At 38.8% G+C, this 18,808-nt stretch overlaps 1 protein-coding gene across 2 annotated transcripts in view; it reads left to right on the top strand.

Annotated features, from left to right (window-relative positions):
* PAPSS1 (3'-phosphoadenosine 5'-phosphosulfate synthase 1) overlaps window positions 1-18,808 on the top strand; it is a 108,317-nt gene that overhangs the window by 61,834 nt on the left and 27,675 nt on the right. For both annotated transcript variants that reach the window (XM_017853075.1, XM_017853076.1), the window contains exons 8-10: window positions 1,241-1,446; window positions 2,513-2,648; window positions 11,073-11,341. In XM_017853075.1, the coding sequence (XP_017708564.1) occupies window positions 1,241-1,446; window positions 2,513-2,648; window positions 11,073-11,341 (611 nt within the window). The remainder of the gene's footprint in view (window positions 1-1,240; window positions 1,447-2,512; window positions 2,649-11,072; window positions 11,342-18,808) is intronic.

Here is an 18,808-nt window from a genome sequence, read left to right as displayed (position 1 = left end):
AAAAAAAAAAAAAAAAAAAAAAAGATGTCCAACATATTATCATTATAATCCAGCAGCCTTTAATTTTGTGTTGTATACTGTTGGTAAGATTAATTTACTACCTTATGAAAATATTTTTAAATGTCACAGAACCCTACTATAATTGCTACCAAGTTTTTTTGTTTTGTGACTTCTTTTAACTGGGTGGTAAAATAGATATTAGAAAACATAATTCCTAATCATTCTTCTCAAGAAACTTTATCACAAGAACATAAAGATTAAATACTGCATTTTGATTTTCTTCCTTGGAACTAATCACAGAGTCTTGTGGGCTACCTCCTTTATAATGATTTAGTCTTGGGCTTGGTGCAAATCCACCTATTCATTTTCCATGTTACACTTTACCTACTGGTGGTAATTTAAAAAGCAGCCAAGCAGTTATCATTATTCTCATTGACATCTTTTGTTCAAAGAAGATATGCCATGGTGTCCAAAAATATGATTTCTTTAGTATATAAATAGTCCAAATATGAATATGAGAGCACATTTTGTTTTTCTAACCTACAGATGAGGAGTAGAAAAAGGATTTTTACAGCTTGCAAGATTGCATGCTGAGACTGTGCCTTTAGTATCACTGACAACACATTTTGGTTTAAATGCAACCATTACTGTCTTTATTTCTTGGTTAGTGATAGCTGATATCAGTTTGAATTTGACTGTATTAAAAAAAGACTTTTTGGATAGTTCTGTCTTCCTATCTCAAGGATACTCAAGTATACTTAATCAACTTGTCACATAAATTGTAGTTATTATGTCATCCTGTTATCAACAAGGATTTAAGTTTTTCCTGAAAAGACCCAGAAACGTAGCTCTTTGTCTGTTTCGTATATTGGAAAATTGGAAATGCACAATATATATTTGGTGATTTTAGGCTTAACCAGCTGATTCTTTCTTGTTAAATAGTTTGTTTTACTTATGTAATTCTATACCAAAATGTTGTACCCAAAGACAATTTGATTCTTTTAATTTTTGCTGTTCTTTTTTTTTTTTTTTTTTAACTTCTGAGCTCATTGCTTATTGTCTCTGTTCCTTGTAGCTTGTTCTGTCTTTCGTTTTTCTGTGCCAGGTACCAGTTGAATACTGTCACTGGACCCACAGCCTTTTATTATTTGAAAAGTGTCCCCTGAAGTGAAAGGTGGATCTAAGTAAAGCCTGTTGAGTAATCCAAGCTGTGTGTTTCATGTTCTTTTGTGCTCTGCAGGAGGTGTCATTAACTTGTCAGTACCTATAGTTCTGACTGCTACTCATGAAGATAAAGAGAGGCTGGATGGCTGTACAGCATTTGCTCTGATGTATGAGGGCCGCCGTGTGGCCATTCTTCGCAATCCAGAGTTTTTTGAGCACAGGAAAGAGGAGCGCTGTGCCAGACAGTGGGGAACAACATGCAAGAACCACCCCTACATTAAGGTGCTGAAAAAAATTCGCTGCATTTTATCTTGATTTGCCAGTGATGTTTGTGCTGAAATGTGGGCATTTTCTGTGTATTGACTTTTCATTGGAATTGTTAATATCTTGCAGAATAGAGATTGGACCTTAGATTAGTGTGATGAGTGTTTATGCTCTTGTCATTTTGGTCCAGATAAATATTCAGCAAACATATTTTAAATCTCTATTTATATACATGGCACTGAGCTAGGTGCTGATACTGGGAATGCAGGGCCAGGGACACCACCGGCACAGTGTTTCAGCTCTTGGAGTATACAGTCTTGTCGTATGCTTAGGCATGACTTATAATGAGCATGTGAGGTAGAGGCTAAGGGAGCCTTCACCAGGGTGGTTTCATGTGAAAGCAGTGAAATATAATTTCTCATCAAAGTACCTCATTTATTTTATGTGTATGTTGTATGTGAAATGTTATTGAAGTCAAATTTCTGTCAGTTGTTAGGTGTGTTAAGGTAGACTGAGAAAGAAGCTGGGCGCGTTGTTGGCACATAAGCCAAAGCCTCATGGGGAAAAGGAGGGCTGGAGCTGCCTTGTGAAGATGAACAGGTCCCGGAGGGTAATAGCTCCTTCTTTCAGATGCAGGGAAAGAAAGTAGTAAAATTGTAAGAAATTTGAGGTGGTGTGGAGATTGGAAGGCATGAATTTGTATCTAACTCAATGATCATTAATTCTTCAAAAGGTTAGGATTGGAGAACACAGAGTGTGGGGTGACCGAGGGCTACAAATTGTTCTGTTAATCAATGTACAATAATAATGAAAAGAATGTTTTTGTTACTTGAAAAGGTATAATTATTCACATTGCTTTTGTTTGTCTTTCATATGTAAAGATAGTTATTTCACAAGTTTTCTGGGAAATCACAAAATCGATTCTAATTTTATAGCATTTCTAATGTCAATTTAGTTGATAAGTCAGATTTACCTCATTTAAGATGAGAGTAGCCTATAATGACTGTATTTAGCTTATATGAGAGAAATGTTTTTACTTATTTTGATCTCCGTTTCCATTAAATTTTTTTTTTCTTCCTATTAGATGGTTATGGAACAAGGAGATTGGCTGATTGGAGGAGATCTTCAAGTCTTGGATCGAGTTTATTGGAATGATGGTCTTGATCAGTATCGTCTTACTCCTACTGAGCTAAAGCAGAAATTTAAAGATATGAATGCTGGTAAGACATGGATTTAATTACCTAATAGAGGCTGGCTTGGAGAGAAAGTTCTAGAAGATTTTTTCTAGTGCTTACTAAAATGTAAAACAATGATGAGTACAGGTAAATATAGCAGTGGAATATGTAAAGAAAGGTAGTCAATCAAAACTAACGTGTAGTTTCATTATAGTGGTATAACTTGATTTGACATTATTTTGAATACTCTGGAAGCTAGATGCTAATATAGAATTTACCTTTCATTTATTATAAAACTCACATGTTAAAGCTAAATGGAACTATAGAATATTATTTGAATAATTCACTCATAAATATGCTTTATATGTCAGAATGTTTTACGTGACATATATATATATACACACATATATATGAATGTCATATATCTCAGAATGTTTTACGTGACATTCATATATTGGAAGTGCACAGTGTATATTTGGTGATGTATCATAGCAAATAATGATATATGAGCATTGTATCATACCATTGTACCAATGAAACATGACCATGATTTAAACAATAGAGAAAGTTGTTTAAAGCAAAAATTAAAAGAAACAACACTGTGTGTAGAAATAATTCTCAAAACAATTCATCAAACTGTCTTTGGGTACAAATTTTTGGTATAGAATTATAGAAGTAAAAGAAACTTAACAAGGAAGAATCAGCTGGTTAAGCCTAACATCACCAAATATACACTGTGTACTTCCAATATATGAATGTCATGTATCGCAGCAAATAATGGAACAATGGAACTTTTATCATGTTCACTTCATTTCAAAAATGTTTGTGGATCTTTATATGCCAGTATGCCATGTGCTGAGGATCCATAAATAAGTACTCTAGGAGCTTATGGTATAGAAGAGAGAGACATTAAACAATAACAGAAAAAGTTGTTTAAGAGGAGAATACAGAAGCTGCAGATGCTGTTCTTTATAATACTGCTTTCTATATTATAAAGCACTCCAGGACAGGATTTTTATATCAAACTTCCTGCTATTAGGTCTTTGACACAGAGGTGGGTAAATGATGTGCTTACCTTGATGCACCCATACTCTTTCTATACCTGCAAATTGAAGATTCTGTATCAGGGAACAGCATTCACTGTAGATTTGGGAGGCTTTTTTAAGCCTTAAAATTTGAAGCATCCTGCAGTTGTGCTCCTAATTAATTCCCACCCACTGCAGAGATGGTTTGGCCCTAAGCACTGGTGCTGCTCTCTTTCATATTTTCTGTGTAGAAATCAGATGGATGTGACTGAGGAAGGGCAGGTGAATGTGTTTGCCTTTTTGGGGTATATAGCTGGCCACCAAGCCATGTTTGTGAACCGGAAACCCTCATTCCAAGCAACTGCAGAACAACTGGGAAAGAGCAGGCATTTCGTTTGTGTTTGTGTTAGTGTCGGCGAACTCCAGAATGCTCCTGGTAGGCATTCAGAGTTCTGTGTTCAGACTCTGCTTCACCACCTAGCAGTTATGTGTTTGTGGGGAAATTACTTTTCTCTCTAAGGCTCATGGACAATTGATGAAGATATTGATGGTACCTAAAGCGTAACATTTTACTTTAAAAAGTGAAATGAGATAAGATGTGTAAGGGACTTTAAACAGTACTGTATGTAGTAGGAGATTAAGTTGTTGATATGGTTTGGCTGTCCTCCCAAATCTCATCTTGAATTGTAGTTCCCATAATCCCCATCTGTCATAGGAGGGACCCAGTGGGAGGTAATTGAATCATAGGGGTTGTTTGCCCCGTGACAGTAAGTTCTCAAAAGGTCTGATGGTTTTATAAGGGGCTTCCCATTTTGCTTGGTTCTCATTCTCTCTCCTGCCACCATGTGAAGAAGAATGTGTTTGCTTCCCCTTCCACCATGATTGTAAGTTTCCTGAGGCCTCCTTAGCTGTGTGGAACTGTGAGTCAATTAAACCTCTTTTCTTTATAAATTACCCGGTCTTGGGCATTTCCTCAGAGCAGCATGGTAATACAGGTGCCTTAATTTTTGTTGTGTGAACTGAAGCTAGACTTTATTCATGTGAAGGTTAGAACAAGAATATCTGTTTATACCTAAGCTCTGCTGTAGACTGCTGAAATTTGAAGTGTTATGAACTTAATAAAATGGGTTAAGAACTGGAGGCCTCAGATGGGCCACCCACTCTTCAGTGCTCCATAGTTCCTACCTAGTCTCCTTAACTCATTCACATTTCTTTCTTGGCTCCTTTAGGGTTTTTGAGTGTGGGATCCCTTTTTACCCTTTTATACTTTACTCCTGAATTTGAAGCAAATATTTGGCTTAAATTACTCATACAGAAACTTCCTTGAGTGCTGTACTTGGTGCTGCCTGTATAACAGCTCATTTCTCTTATTTTTTGCTAGCATGTTTTAGGCCCAATATACAGGAATGAATAATGACTGATATAAGTTAATAATGATGTTCCACTCTTTTTTATCAGTGTGTGATTTAAGGGTCAGTGCATTAAGTCATTTCTGGCCATTGAGCTCTAAGGAAGAGGGTTTTCAGGAAAGATTCTCTTTCCGACAGTTTGGCTTATGCCAAACAAATTCTGTCTTTTTCACCCTTCTCTTTCTTCCTGTTTTGGATGTTTGGAGTTCCTGCAACAATTTTATATTCATGAAAATTCCAAATATGCTAACTTTGTCCTTATACTGTGAGTTTATCATCCAACCAGGGAGTCATTTGTCTCCAGATTTCTTATTCAAAGAGATAGCATATATTCAAATTATTTAAGATACTTCTAGTTGGGTGTTCTGTGATTTGCAACCAGAAGCATCTGGTAGTTTATTATCTGTACTCTTCCGTTTTCTGCTGGTGAACAGAAACATGTTTAATGGAGGACTTGCTGTGACCATGTTATTTAAATTTTTGCCAAAATTTGAATTCATATCTGGAACTGATGTTAGTAAATTAGTTGTTGGCATTGTTGAAAGGGTCTTATCAAGGAATTATTCATAATTAGGGACTTTCATATTACATCTGTTTTGCACTCTTCTTTGTGAGCCAAGCATTTTAAGTCATTTAGAGAATGTGTTGCATAATGAATGATTGCAACTTTGTTTAAAGTAGCTGAGAGCCAGTTATTAGCCTTACATCAGACAAGACAAATTGGAGTGTTATTTTATTTTTCCATTTTTATACTGAGGCAAATAAGCAACAGACCAAGGAGTTTACTTTGTAGTTCTTGTTCACTCTTTTAGGAAGCCAATAACAAGTCAGTTTTGATGTGTTCAGGGGAGAGAAAGCAGGGAATTTATTTATTTATTTTCTTAATCTAGGATTTCTTTTCTTACCTCTTCCTCCTCCTCCTCCCCTCATCTTAGAAGTACTTTGATTACCACATCTGGGCTACTGTCCTGTGCACAGCACTATCAGTGTGACTGTTCTTAGACCACTCTGTAGCTGGGAAGGATTAAGAAGTCTTTCATACCCACATTGGTGATTGCAAGGTGATACATTTCCAGATGGCAAGTTCTTTGAATTACCGATGATTGACCAATGTCCTGGAGGGGAAGAATGCATTTCACTTATGCCAAGTCAGAGCCTGTTAGTGTTTATTAAACATAGAATATTGGCATCCTGCTGATTGCAAAGGGAAGAGTTGACGTAATTTCTTTCAGACTAGTGTGTGGTAGTACAGTGTTGAATAAATCTGAGAAAGCTTTATAGAGTTGCTGAATTACAAACTACATTTTAAGTGAGTAAATGGAGACATCAGAAGGATGTTTTAAGTAAAGTTAGGGATGGTACATGAGAAAGCTGAGTCAGAAGCAGATCTGTGTTTGGCTCTGAAGTGGATAGTGGATCTCAATGATAAGTGGCAGCAAGCCAGAGAGCTGAGATTGGGTGAGGGGAACCTTTGTCAGTTAGCTCCCAACAGGAAGCAGAAGGCACACCCAGATGAGGCTTTGAGCATAATTCAATGAAGCGAGTATTTAAAGAAGGATGGTCAAAGTTAAGGGAACCTACAAGGAGTTGCTGAGGTGTCCAGGGACTAGTGGCATTGAGCAGTGTTAGTCAGTCCCAAAGGGGTGAGAGCAGGAATCTGTGTTTCTGAAGCCAGGTGGGAGCTGTAGCTGTGGGAGGGCCGCTGGGCAGAAGCTGTTTGAAGGGTCACCGGCACAGCCAGAATCACAGTGCTGAGGCAGATGATAGTGGTGAGAAGAGCTCCCCAAAAGCTTTTCTCAGACCATCCTCTGGTTGCCTGCTAATGCCTCCACCCTCGAGGCAGGAGGACAACAGCCCCATCTAGGGGAAGCCCTGAGGGACCCCTGCACTCCCTGCTCCAGGACACTAGAGAATAAATGGGGAGGGGAATGGCAAATAAGCGGCACAGAACCTTTATATACTGGCACAAAGCTTTATAGTCAACATCTTTAATTTGGAAGCATTTTTAGTCATGAGAATAGAAAATAGTTCATTGCTGCCATGCTTTAGAGTATAAATTTACCAGTTTGTGAAAAATTCTAATATCTTTATATTTGTTCAAGGGGCCCGTCTCTTATTCCTTTATTTCTCCCCCCTCTCTCAAGCAGTTTAAGTAAAAGAAAGACTGTTAGTTTATGATAATCCCAAGGAAGGAGGAGAGATCAGATTGCTTTGTTCTTCCAGGTCCCTTCACAAAACTCCCACAAAAACAAACATTAAACACACACACAACTCTAGCAACCCGTTCCGTTGTCTTGTTTAGCTATTATATTGATTTAGGGAAAAACAGAAATGTCTGTTCTTGGAGCTTCGGGGTAGAGAGGCAAGATAGAAACTTTGGGTGGGAGGGAAGAAAGGAATTATTAATTACTGCTCTATGTAGTACAGTCTTACAGTGAAGTTAACATCTTACAGTGAAGTTAAGAGGAAAGAAGCGAGAAGATTTGTAATTCTGTGTTCAGTGGTTGGAGTGGATACTGAGGCTCTGGCTGTGGGCTGGGATGTGAAGCACAGTTGTGGAAAGTCTGAGGAAGGGTGACTAGGATTTAGGAGCGCTGTCCTGCTCATCGCCTCACTCAGTTATTTGCTGAACTTCAGATGTCTTTGGATACTCAGCTTGGAAAGAGTAGAGTCTGGGTTGCTCTGCACCGTGCCACAACAGTCCTTGCTGGCAACGCCTCTAGATGAAGCGGTCTGTGGCTTGTCCTACATGTTTTCAGGGAATGCTGATATCTTCATTTCCTTCCTTGTCACACATACATGCTCAGAAAAACCTTCTTCACTTTCTTCTTTCTCTTCTACCTGCTGGAAGGAAAGGGATCAGACTTCACTTGTTTCCTTTAGTGTGTTGGCTCCTGGACTAGATGATAGGAAATCCAGAGGAAAGGGAGAGAACTTGCTCTACTGGGAAGTTCCTTCACGTAGACATGCAGTACAGGAGAAGGAATAGGCTTTGGGGACCAGACCCAAATTTGGCTTGAGATGTGACAGTAATAGGAAAGGTAGAAGAATTGAGGGAAAGAAGGAGGTAATGAGCAATGTAATGTATATTGAAATAGTTTTTGTAATGCGTCTGTCCGGTGAACCGGAAGGAAGGACTTAAGAGATGTGGCTAAGAGAAGCCATCTGTATGTGTGCAGTAATTGAACCCAGGTGTGGGGGTAAGCTTCCTGAATGAGTCTGTCAAGAAGGAATTTCATAGGGCCCAGCAGTAAGCCTTGTGGCTCCAAGAGAACCACAAGATGTCAGAAACAGGTGGTTAGACCAGAATGGCCAAGCGGAATAGTCGTGTCATATGTTTGATTATAGCTGTGTAAAAATGTGTGCAACAAAGAGAAAAACTGGAAGATTGCACAAAACAAAAGACCATGCTTTCGGGACAGTGTGTTTATGGATGATTTTCTCATCAAATTTTATTGGGTTTCATGGTTTTTACTTTAAAAAATGCATAGAGAGGCAGATGAGATATAAAAGGTTGGTGCCACAGTTAGAAGGCCTTAAGTGGTGTAGATTTTTATGTCAGTCAGTAGAGAGGTAAGGACCACTTAAATCAGGAAAGTGCCGTTTGAATTTGGCTCACGTTTCATCCTCAGTCTTGATGAAACAGGAAGGAATTGGTTGAATCAATGAATCCAGTCCAGCAGTCTCATGTATAGGTGAAGATACCCATTCTTTCCTTCCCTCACTCTCTCCTCCACACTGTGGTAGTGCTGTCACCAGTCTTGTGGTAATAGTGTGGAGGAATAAGTGAAGGAGTCTTGTCATGTCCTGCCGGAGTTGAAGGAACTATATTCCTTTTAACGTGTATTTACTCTTTTAGGTAACGTCTGTGCTCCCCTGCTCTGACTAGACTGCAAGCCCCTGGAGGGCAGGCCAATTTCGCTACTTCCTCAGGCTCAGCATGTCTCCAACTGCATTTGCATCCTGTCCCTGGTGGGTTTCTTCCCTGTCACTGGCTGTTGTGTAAAGTTGGGTAGGGGAAGAAGACCTGTTTGAAGACAGATCTTGTGAAGAGATGAGGAAGGCTGAGTGTGCTGGTAATTAGTGTGCTGCAAATGAGATGTAGGGAACAGAAGGGACTCATTACATGTGGAGGACAGGGCAAGAAAGGAAACTGAGCCTCTGAGGTGGGTAATGGTGAATTGCTGGTGAGGTGCCTGTGCAGCACTAAGAGGCGGTTGAGGAGAGAGTAGTCTGAGTTTGGGTAGAGTTCTGGTCAGAAGACACAGTTTGTAAATCACTAGTACCTAGGGCTGTGCTCAGTGACCTCAGACACCTGAGAGCAGAGTTGGGAGGGGCTTGACGGGGAGGGCGGTGCCTGTCCTTGCTGTTGTCATAGTGTGGCTTTATTCACTAGTGTGTAGACTGTGGTCTATCAGATGAGCCTTCATGAGATGTCCCCATTATTTTTTGAGCACTTCCCTTCTTAGTGGTACAAAAAGGTGTTCCAGCTCATGTTGTACTTTCCTTGCCCCAGCTCTAAAAGCTGCCATTTGCCAAGGAGCTCTGGTTTATTTAAGTGGGGAATGGTATTTAGAATGTAAAATTTGGGCTTTTGTTTTGCTTCTTGCCACTGGGTAGTCATTGTTTGTAGGACCAAACGATGGTCCTACAAAAAAAAAAAAAAAAAAGGACAAAATGAAGAGGGGTGTACGTGTGTGTTTCTGTAGTTCTAGTGGTCAAAAGGGATATTTTGGGATCTGTTTATGTCCCATATGCTAAAAACAAAAATTTGAAGTACAGTTTGAGAAGGATTAGAAAAATGTAGGTCTTTATCCTTTGAGAAGGATAGAAAAATGTAAGATCCATATGCTAAAAACAAATTTTGAAGTACATTGAGAATGGATTAGAAAAATGTGAGTCTATTTCCCTCCTCCCATCCCAAAGCAAAATAATTTTAAATGCTTGCTTGTATAACAAGACTTTTCTGTTTTTTGTACCTAATGTCATATCAGCTATTTCCTTTGTGAAAACCAGCCCTGTTCTGTTCATGTATAAAGGTAACGTGAGGAACTTCCAAGAGTAGTGATCATGCTGTAAATCTTGGATTTTACATGATGTGACAAAACAAAAACAAAAAATCCCAGTTAAGTAGGATGCCACAGTCTTCCTGTGATACCTTTTTGTTATGGTAACAGAAGAGGGTCAGAATTGAGAATAAATTGGAGGAAATGTACTATTTTGGCTTACAGATTGTTAGAGGAGAGAGGCTGTTCCTCTCTCTGAGTCGACCTTGGATCAGCATGGCATGATGCTTTGTCAGGTATTGTGAGGGCGGCGAAATACAGAGCTCCTCTAACCGGATTAGAAAGGTCTCCTGCTAGCAAGCACCAGGTAGGAATGAAGCCAGGGTTGTAAGCAGGAGATAAGGAGTTAACCAGTTTCATTTGTCTAGTAGTTTTCATTGTTTTAAGGGATATTGTTGTTGCTAAACTATAATCTAGAATTCAGACCTTTGATCATAAAACAAAATATGGTTCTAGTCAAGCAGAGTAATCGTAAGTGAGCATGTTTGGACAGTAAGTAAATTTTTGAAACTACAAATATGTGTCTCTACCTTTCTGTCTCCCTTAGTAAAGCATTATCTTAGGTCCTTTGGAGGGATTGATCTGATGGGTAACTGAGGCACAGACCAAAAATTTATATCTGTGGTAAGCAGTGGATCCAGGGTGTTAGCACCAGAAAGTCTGATGATTGCTCTCATTTCCCATGAATGCAAGAAAGTAATTCTTATAAATCCATGATTGCTATATTACATATCCTCAGATAAGTATGATTTACTTAATATTGTATAGTAGAAGTATAGGTCATGTTATCCTGGAGTAAATGGTCAAAGCAGTACATTTTTTTTTTTTTTTTTTTACCAGTTTTCTGATTTCTGAGTTTGCATATGTTTGCTTAATCCTAAGTATCAAGTTTTAAGAAAAATTGCGTATCTTTTGGAAGGTAATCTGTTAGAAGCGTGCTATTCTTAACTCTGGAAATTCTCTTTTCAGATGCTGTCTTTGCATTTCAATTACGTAACCCAGTGCACAATGGACATGCCCTGTTAATGCAGGATACCCATAAGCAACTTCTAGAGAGGGGCTACCGGCGCCCCGTCCTCCTCCTCCACCCTCTGGGTGGCTGGACAAAGGATGACGACGTTCCTTTGATGTGGCGTATGAAGCAGCATGCTGCAGTGTTGGAGGAAGGAGTTCTGAATCCTGAGACGACTGTGGTGGCCATCTTCCCATCTCCCATGATGTATGCCGGACCAACAGAGGTAAACTGCTTGTAAGATTTTCACTGCAGCGGTGTTAAAGCCACTCTTACTAACACAGCTAGTGTCACCATCCAATTGCTTTTTCTCTGCTGTGTAGGCCTGTTCCAAACATTTAGCATACATGACATCCTCTCCTGCTCATTGGGGATGTTCTCTGGATGTTAGGGACAGCCTTGAGAAGGGAAAGGTGGGGAGAGGTTTCACTTGCTCTTGTGGGTCTTAGTGCCGGTTGTGAAGGAGGGGATGTTCCCTGCAGACAGGGCTGGGTGTGTTTGGGAAGTTATGCCACAAGCTCCTCTTGTAACTGCTGGCCACATTGCAGACACAACAACAACACTGATCTTGTCCCATTATCAAAGTTCTAGGTCTTTGTTAAAGAGGGGAGCTGGGCAAAGCCTGTTTGTTTATATTCTTCTCTATGTCCTTGCGTTTTCAGAGATAGGCACATTCCTTTCCTCTAGGTATAGGATGGGCACCTCTGGAATGAGGGTCTTTTGACCTACTTCAGGGGAAGATCTGCTACATTTTATGACTGCCTTAGGGAAAGGTGAGAGTGGCTTGGTTTTTTCTGCTGTTTTCTCCAATGCCAAGGTGCCGTATTTTGGAGTAGTGTGTCCTGAACCGTATCAGTATGCTAGCTGCAGCAACTCCTTCCCTGGCCTCAGATTCAACTCTGCTCACTACCCGCAAGAGCATGGTCTAGTGGAAATAATACAAGACTGTTGTTGAGCAGTCCAGGCACAGTTCTGGGCCTGGGTTGCCACCAGGTGGTTTGTAATCTCACATTAGACTTCTTGAGACCTCTCTAGACTATGTTTAAGTGCACAGTAAGTGGTATAGGTAGGACTAAGGGTTCTTTAAGATTCTGTCCCATTCTGATCAGTTCGTAATTTGTCTTATTTTCTTTTAACTTCACATTGAAGTATATATATATATACACACACACACACACACGAGAAAGTATATATGAAAAAGTATATATGATTTGAGTTGCAGACGTATTAAAAGAAAAGCACGTCTTTCATAGATGCAAGTAAATGAATTTTTCCCATTGAAACAGCGGCATATAATCGGCTTCCAGATTAAAAAAAAAATTTATCGACACCCAGAAGTTTTTCTTCTTGCCCCTTTCTGTTCACTACTTGTCCTCCCCATAGGAGTCATCAGTACCCTTACATTAACATCATAGGCCCAATTAGCTTGTGTTTAAGATTGGATACTCTGGGAGGAGACTCTGAGAGTGAGGTGAGAGTTCAGGAAGTCTCTTAGGGAGAACTCTTGGGATCAAAACCTCTGGAAGGGAAGAGAAAGGAAGGGAGCAGGATTTTGTAGAGGGGGAGGTCGAGCTACAGGTCAGTCTCAGTGGAGGCTTTAGTTGAGTCCATGGGGAGCTCTGGAAAGGCCCTTCAGAGATGTGCAAAGTTGCATGGGAAATAGGCATTATACCTCAGTGTTTCCAGGGGTTGGCTGCCCATGGGAGGGGGCTTACCTTTGGGTGCTGCTTCTCCTTTCAATAGAAGCAATTTCTGAGTGGGGTGACAGCTGCTGGTTGTCTGCTGGCAGCCGAGAACCTGGAGAGCCCACTCCCTTCCTGCAGAAGGCCTGAGTATTGCATCACAGCATTAAGTCCAGCTGGTTTTTAATATTTCTGTAATTCAAATCATACCACATATGCTCTTTTGTGTCTGGCTTCTTTCACTTTACATTGTGCTTGTGAAACTCACCTCTATTGTTATGTAATTAGTGGCAGATTGTTCATTCTTGGGGCTGTGTGGTGTTTCGTTGTGTGATTATACCCAATATTGTTGATGGGCATTTGGGCACTTTACAGATTTTTGCTCTTAAGAATAGTGCTGGCGTGAAGATTTTAGTGCATGTGTTTTTGTGGACATTTCTGTTGGTTATACCAGGGAGGAGAATTGCTAGGTCCTGGGATATGTATTTGTTCAGTGTTAGTAGATTCTGCCAGTCAGTTTTTTGATGTGGTTGTACCAGTTTACACTCCCATCAGCAGTGTATTGCCTCACCAGTACTTGAGTATCCTTTTCATTTTAGCCATTTTGGTCCTTTAGTCCTGATTACTTAGCCAAGCACTCTGTAATACTTTTCCTATTTCTTAATCAGCCTCAAAAAATGTCCTCATTGAACCAGTTTCACTGAAATGGAGTCTTAGTAAATGCATTGTAGTTATAAAGGATTGAGAAATAGAATATAATGATAGTCCATATTTTATTGATTTCTTTTTGTATTTTCAGACAATATTCTGAATGCTTTACATATGTTAACTAAATCCTTATAAAGATTGCTAGTTAATGTATAACTTATGTAAGTTATTTGTTTTAAGTTTTATGTTAGGTTTTATAACTTATGTTATAAGGATTAATCCTTATAAGAGGGTAGGTACTATTGTTATTCACAATTCACAGCTGAGGAACCTGAAGTAGGGAGGTTAAACTGTGTTCGAGATCACATAGTAGTAGTAAATGGTAGAGATAAAATCTGAACCTAAGTAATCTGGCTCCAGAGCTATGTACTATAATTTCACATAATTTGTAATATTATTATATAACATTAAGATATTTTTAAAAATGTGTAGCCACATCTTTTTTGAAAAGACTAGAAATAAATTCTTATAATATCCTATAAGAGTTCCAAAATAGTGAGTTAGGATGGCCCTAGCAACATTCGTTAGAGGTGGAATCTCCAAACAAACTTATTTTTTTTTCAGAGCCTGGAGGTGTGGGTTGTTATTCTTTGTATAATATGTATTCTTTATCTTTGTATTCTTACAGTACCTGACTCGTGATATTGCTATTATCTGCCTATATTTCTGTTGTTGAGAGGAGCAAATAGGATCAATGTAAATCATTTAACACATTGCCTGGCTCATGACAATATGTGGCAATTGATATAATTGGCTTCCTTTAAAAAACTACTTTGCTGCAAATTCTCAGCATTTCTAGGATTCTGGCCCCACATCCAAGGAACTGTCTATATCTCCAGGCTGCTTCATAAGTCTATGAAGTCCTAGAGTTTGATTATGACAGGGAGCCTGGGATGACCTACTGCCTAACAGGTTTCATGTCCGAGCGTGTGTCCTAGCCCTGATTTGGGATATCCTTTGGTGTTTAATAATGTATAAAGCTAATATAAAGAAATTGAAAATACCCATTTTATGAGTGCCTATGCATGTGTCACTCACTGAATAGCTGCTTTGCATGCATTAGGTTACCCCACAACTTGGTGAGGAAGGTTTTATTCTTGTTTTACCAGTGAGATTACTGAAGCACAGAGAGGCTAAGTGACTTAACTGTAGTCTGTAAAAGAAGACCAGAGCTGTACAGTGATTAAAGTAATAAAAACAGAACTTTATTCAGGAAGTATTGCAACAGGAGAATAAAGACCTCAGTATAGAACTGGGCTCAACTCTGAATACAGCATAGACAGGTGAGGATTGATAGCCAAGGACAGGGTGGAGGTAAGTGGATGGAAAATTACTGAGAGGAAACATTGGAAGCAGGGGATTCTGGGATAAGTGGGATTCTTGCTGAAGGCAGGCCAGGATCATCAGATACCTGGGAAGTGGGTGGAAGATAAGGAATTTGATCAGATAATGAGGGTGAGCAGATACTGAGAACAGAGGATTCTCAATAAACAAACTTGGCAAGATTTTTGCTACAGTTGGGCAATGCAGGCCTGATAAGGATGGACACCAAAGGTCAGGGCTTAGAGGGCTCAGAGGAGCCTGACTAGTTAGTGTCTGTCTAGGAGACACGCAGAACTGGGACTGAAACTTGGGCCTGTTTTTTTTTTCCTTCTAGGGCTCCTTGTGGCCAAGAAGCCTCAAAGTAACTTTGGGCTTTGGCATTTGGAGGGAAGGCCAAGAAGTTAGTTGTTCTGGATGCCTACAGAGCTCCCAGGTTTTCTAGGGAGACTAAGAGGCACGTTAAAGCTGTGTCTGCCTCTACATCTCTTGTCTGGAGTGTGAATTGTGAGCGTAAGAGATGTGGTTCTTTTCAGGAAGGCCCAGCTCTGATGCCTGAGCAAAAGGTGGTTTTGTAACTGCTGAATTTGTGAAGAATAAGCTTTAGAAATTCTAGTAAACATCTTAATATTTCAGACCATGAAGTGTTTTAATGTTTTTAGACTGGCAGTATTTAGGCTGTTGGATTGCGCTACTTAGGAAAAGTGTCTCTTTTTCTCAAGGACCTAACTTGTATATTTGACTTATTTGGCTTATTTGCAGCCATAAGTGAAGAATTTTTTTGTAATAAAGAAAACACCCTCATTTTTGTAGCTTTTCCAGTGACATCAGGAAAAAGTCTGTCAGTAATGCTTATTTGCCAGCTAATAATAATAAAATAAAAACAATGACTCTTCCTTTAATCGTTTTCTGTAGGTCATTTAGAAGGCATTGGTACCAGATTTGTTTCCTTAGCACAAATGCTTTTCAGAACCATGAGCAGCTGTTAAGCCTATTTGGTTATCAACAGGATGTTCCTGATTTTCCAGTCTGTAAAGATTTTATGGCTTGAATCTTAAATTCCATTTCAGGAATGGAGGAGGCGAGGATGTGGAGGAAGTGTTAACTTTCTAATGCTAAAATGGTGTTATAGATACACATTTTGTCTTTGTGAGGTATTAATTGACTATGTCGGAAATTCTGTTTGTCTCATCTCACTAAATACTAAGTCCATTTTTGTGAAGGATAAATAATGCTTTCTAAGACCTGTGACATGAAAGTGTCAAAGGTAAGATGTTTTTGAGAATGTGGATATATGTTACAAACAGATATACCCTCGGTTTATGAAGTTTTAATGAGGATTACCAGTTGAATTTGGGGGGAAATGAAGTTGGAGGTAGAGATTATCCTTTGCCATGAAAATTACCCATGCACTATTAAATGACTCTTTAAAAGAAACTGATTCTGTGTAAGCGAGTGGATACCCTTCACCAGGGACAGTAGAACATACTATGACATGGATGCCAGTGTGCTTGTTTAATTAGTCCATGCTTTACACCAGTATTTGGAGCAATGAGTAGGGTATCTGTTAGGATATAAACTTGTTCTTCCCTCTACACACTTCCAAGAGCTCTAGCAACTGATGTTACTTCTTGAGATCTGAGTCTAATTATACAAGCCATAGACACCTAAGTTTTACTTGTACCTTTGACTCTCTTTGGGGGTCTTTGATAATTTTGTCTTCTCATTTATCTTGTTCCAGAGTTTCTTGAGTAGTATGATACCGTTCACAATCTCTTCCAAAATCTTTAGGATTATGTATTACTTATTTCTCCTGATGGGTCTGGGATGGTACCCCCATATTAAAGCACATTAATATTCCTGTAGCAAAGTGAATGATTTTTCTCACAAATAGGATCGGCAAAAGGCTGACTGAAACTTCCTCAGTTTTGATCAGGTTTTGCTACCAAGTGAGTTACAAAACTGGGTTTTTAGATTTCAGAAGTTTGGATAAGCAATTGTGGGCCTGTAACACAAATGCATTTAGAGTGTGTTGATTTACTTTGAAAGTAATTTTGGGGATTCCTGTAGTCTATTTTATATACTTTTAGCTTATCTATGTCTTGAGAACTGAACTTATTTCATTAGGAAACATCAGATTTTGCAGGTGTTATAGGTTGCTTTTCATAGGGAAAAAAATGTCATTTTTTTTTCTCTCTTAATAGAGTTTCAGTTCAGAATTTGTTCTTTCTTGTTTCTTACTAAAGCAGTATCAAATTCAGATTTGTCTGTTAGTCTGATTTTTCGGGTTTTCCTGATGTCCCAGCTAGGTAATCTATACAGCTTCCTCCCTAAGTGTCCTTGACACAGTGTCAGTAGCTCATTATGAATAGGAATGTGTGGGTTTTGGGATTGCACAGACCCAGTTCCAAAGACTTGGTCCTTCACTAGTTCATTTTGCAGCTAGGATATGTTATTTGAATTCTCCAAGTCCCTGTTTTCTTATTTGTAGAACAGGAATAATAACTACCTTATTGATTTGCTTTAAACATTAAATAATATTTATAAAACATTTTGTACAGTGACTGGCATATTAGGAAGAGCTTGTTGATTGTTACCTAGTTTAATTTCCTCTTCTCCCTAATGAAGGACCTCATGAAATATTTTCCAGTGCCTTATCACCATGGTTGCCTTCCTCTGTTTTCTTAGAAGAATAATCAGTGGGAGGGCAGAGAGCCTCTTGAGGGCCCCTGGGTTTGAGGAGCAGGAAGAAGAGGCGGAGGCTGAGCATTTCTGGGCTTGCTGTCTGTACTTTGAGCCCCCACTCTGGGAGGGCTGATACTGTCCTCACCTGACTGGGGATCTGGGCTCAGCCAGGGCAACGTCACTTCCAAGAATAAAATTAGTTTGGTTGCTGATTGTTCTGAAAAAATGCAGCTCTTACATTTGAGGTATTACATCTTTTTGGAGATTGAGACATTATCCTTAAAGATAAAGGAAATTTGGGAGAAATTCTGTATGTCTTGTATTGGACCTCATATACGAAATGAATAATTCAGACTCCATAATCTAGACTCCCTTTCAGCCCTTAAAATTGTTTGAGAGTTTTTGTATGTTTAATTCTCTCCTACAAGATGAAGAATGAAACGTCTAAGTACCTTTCATAATTTTTGCATTGCAAACTAGAAATGTGACTCTCATGAGGCAACTGTTCAGTATCAATACAGAGTAATAGAACTTAATAGAGGCACTTAGAATATCAGTTGTATTAGTACAAAGAAGACCAAAAGCCACAGTATCAGGAATCTATATGCTGGGAGGATGAGCCTTGCCTTTCACTTGCCTGTCTAGGTTCTCCCAGTCAGCTTGAAGAGTTTAAAATAATTCCAATCTCTTGAGAATCAAGAGGCAGGCCACTATGATTTGGGAATTTCAAGAAAATGTATTAATGCTAGATAATGTACAACCAAGATTAGGGATATTTTAATATGGAACTCATCAGATTAATTAAGGTATAGATTTTTTACACAGCAAAATTAGATAATGCATTTGACTTCCTAAGGAATTTTATAGCATTAAAACAAATACATTTTGACAGTCTAGAAAATAATATTCAAACATTTACTAAAAAAAAGTTTCTGTGCCTGATGTTCTCTTATAAACCCTTTGAGTATATAAAGTTGGCCTTAGAGAATGTTGACTTTAATAAAATTTATTACACTTAAATAAATGCAGATTTTGGTGTGAAGATATAAAAAAAAAACTACTTAAGTAGGACTTAAAATTTAATTGTTCAATTCATTATTCTCAGTATTTTTAATTCAGAAAAATTGAAAATGTCATATATCTAATCTGCCAGATTTCTGGAACAGTGAAATTTCTCAACTGTTAGGTGTGGGGAGAGAATGGTTTAGTGGTAGTGGTATATGTAAGCGGTATAGTCCATTTTATTTATTTATTTATTTATTTTTTCTTTTTTTTTCATGGATTTTTTTTTTTTTTTA

The sequence above is a fragment of the Rhinopithecus bieti genome, unplaced genomic scaffold (genome assembly GCF_001698545.2).
Source record: "Rhinopithecus bieti isolate Rb0 unplaced genomic scaffold, ASM169854v2 scaffold_35322, whole genome shotgun sequence".
Classification (NCBI taxonomy): Eukaryota; Metazoa; Chordata; class Mammalia; order Primates; family Cercopithecidae; genus Rhinopithecus; species Rhinopithecus bieti.
This window is presented reverse-complemented; position numbering and strand designations above follow the sequence as displayed.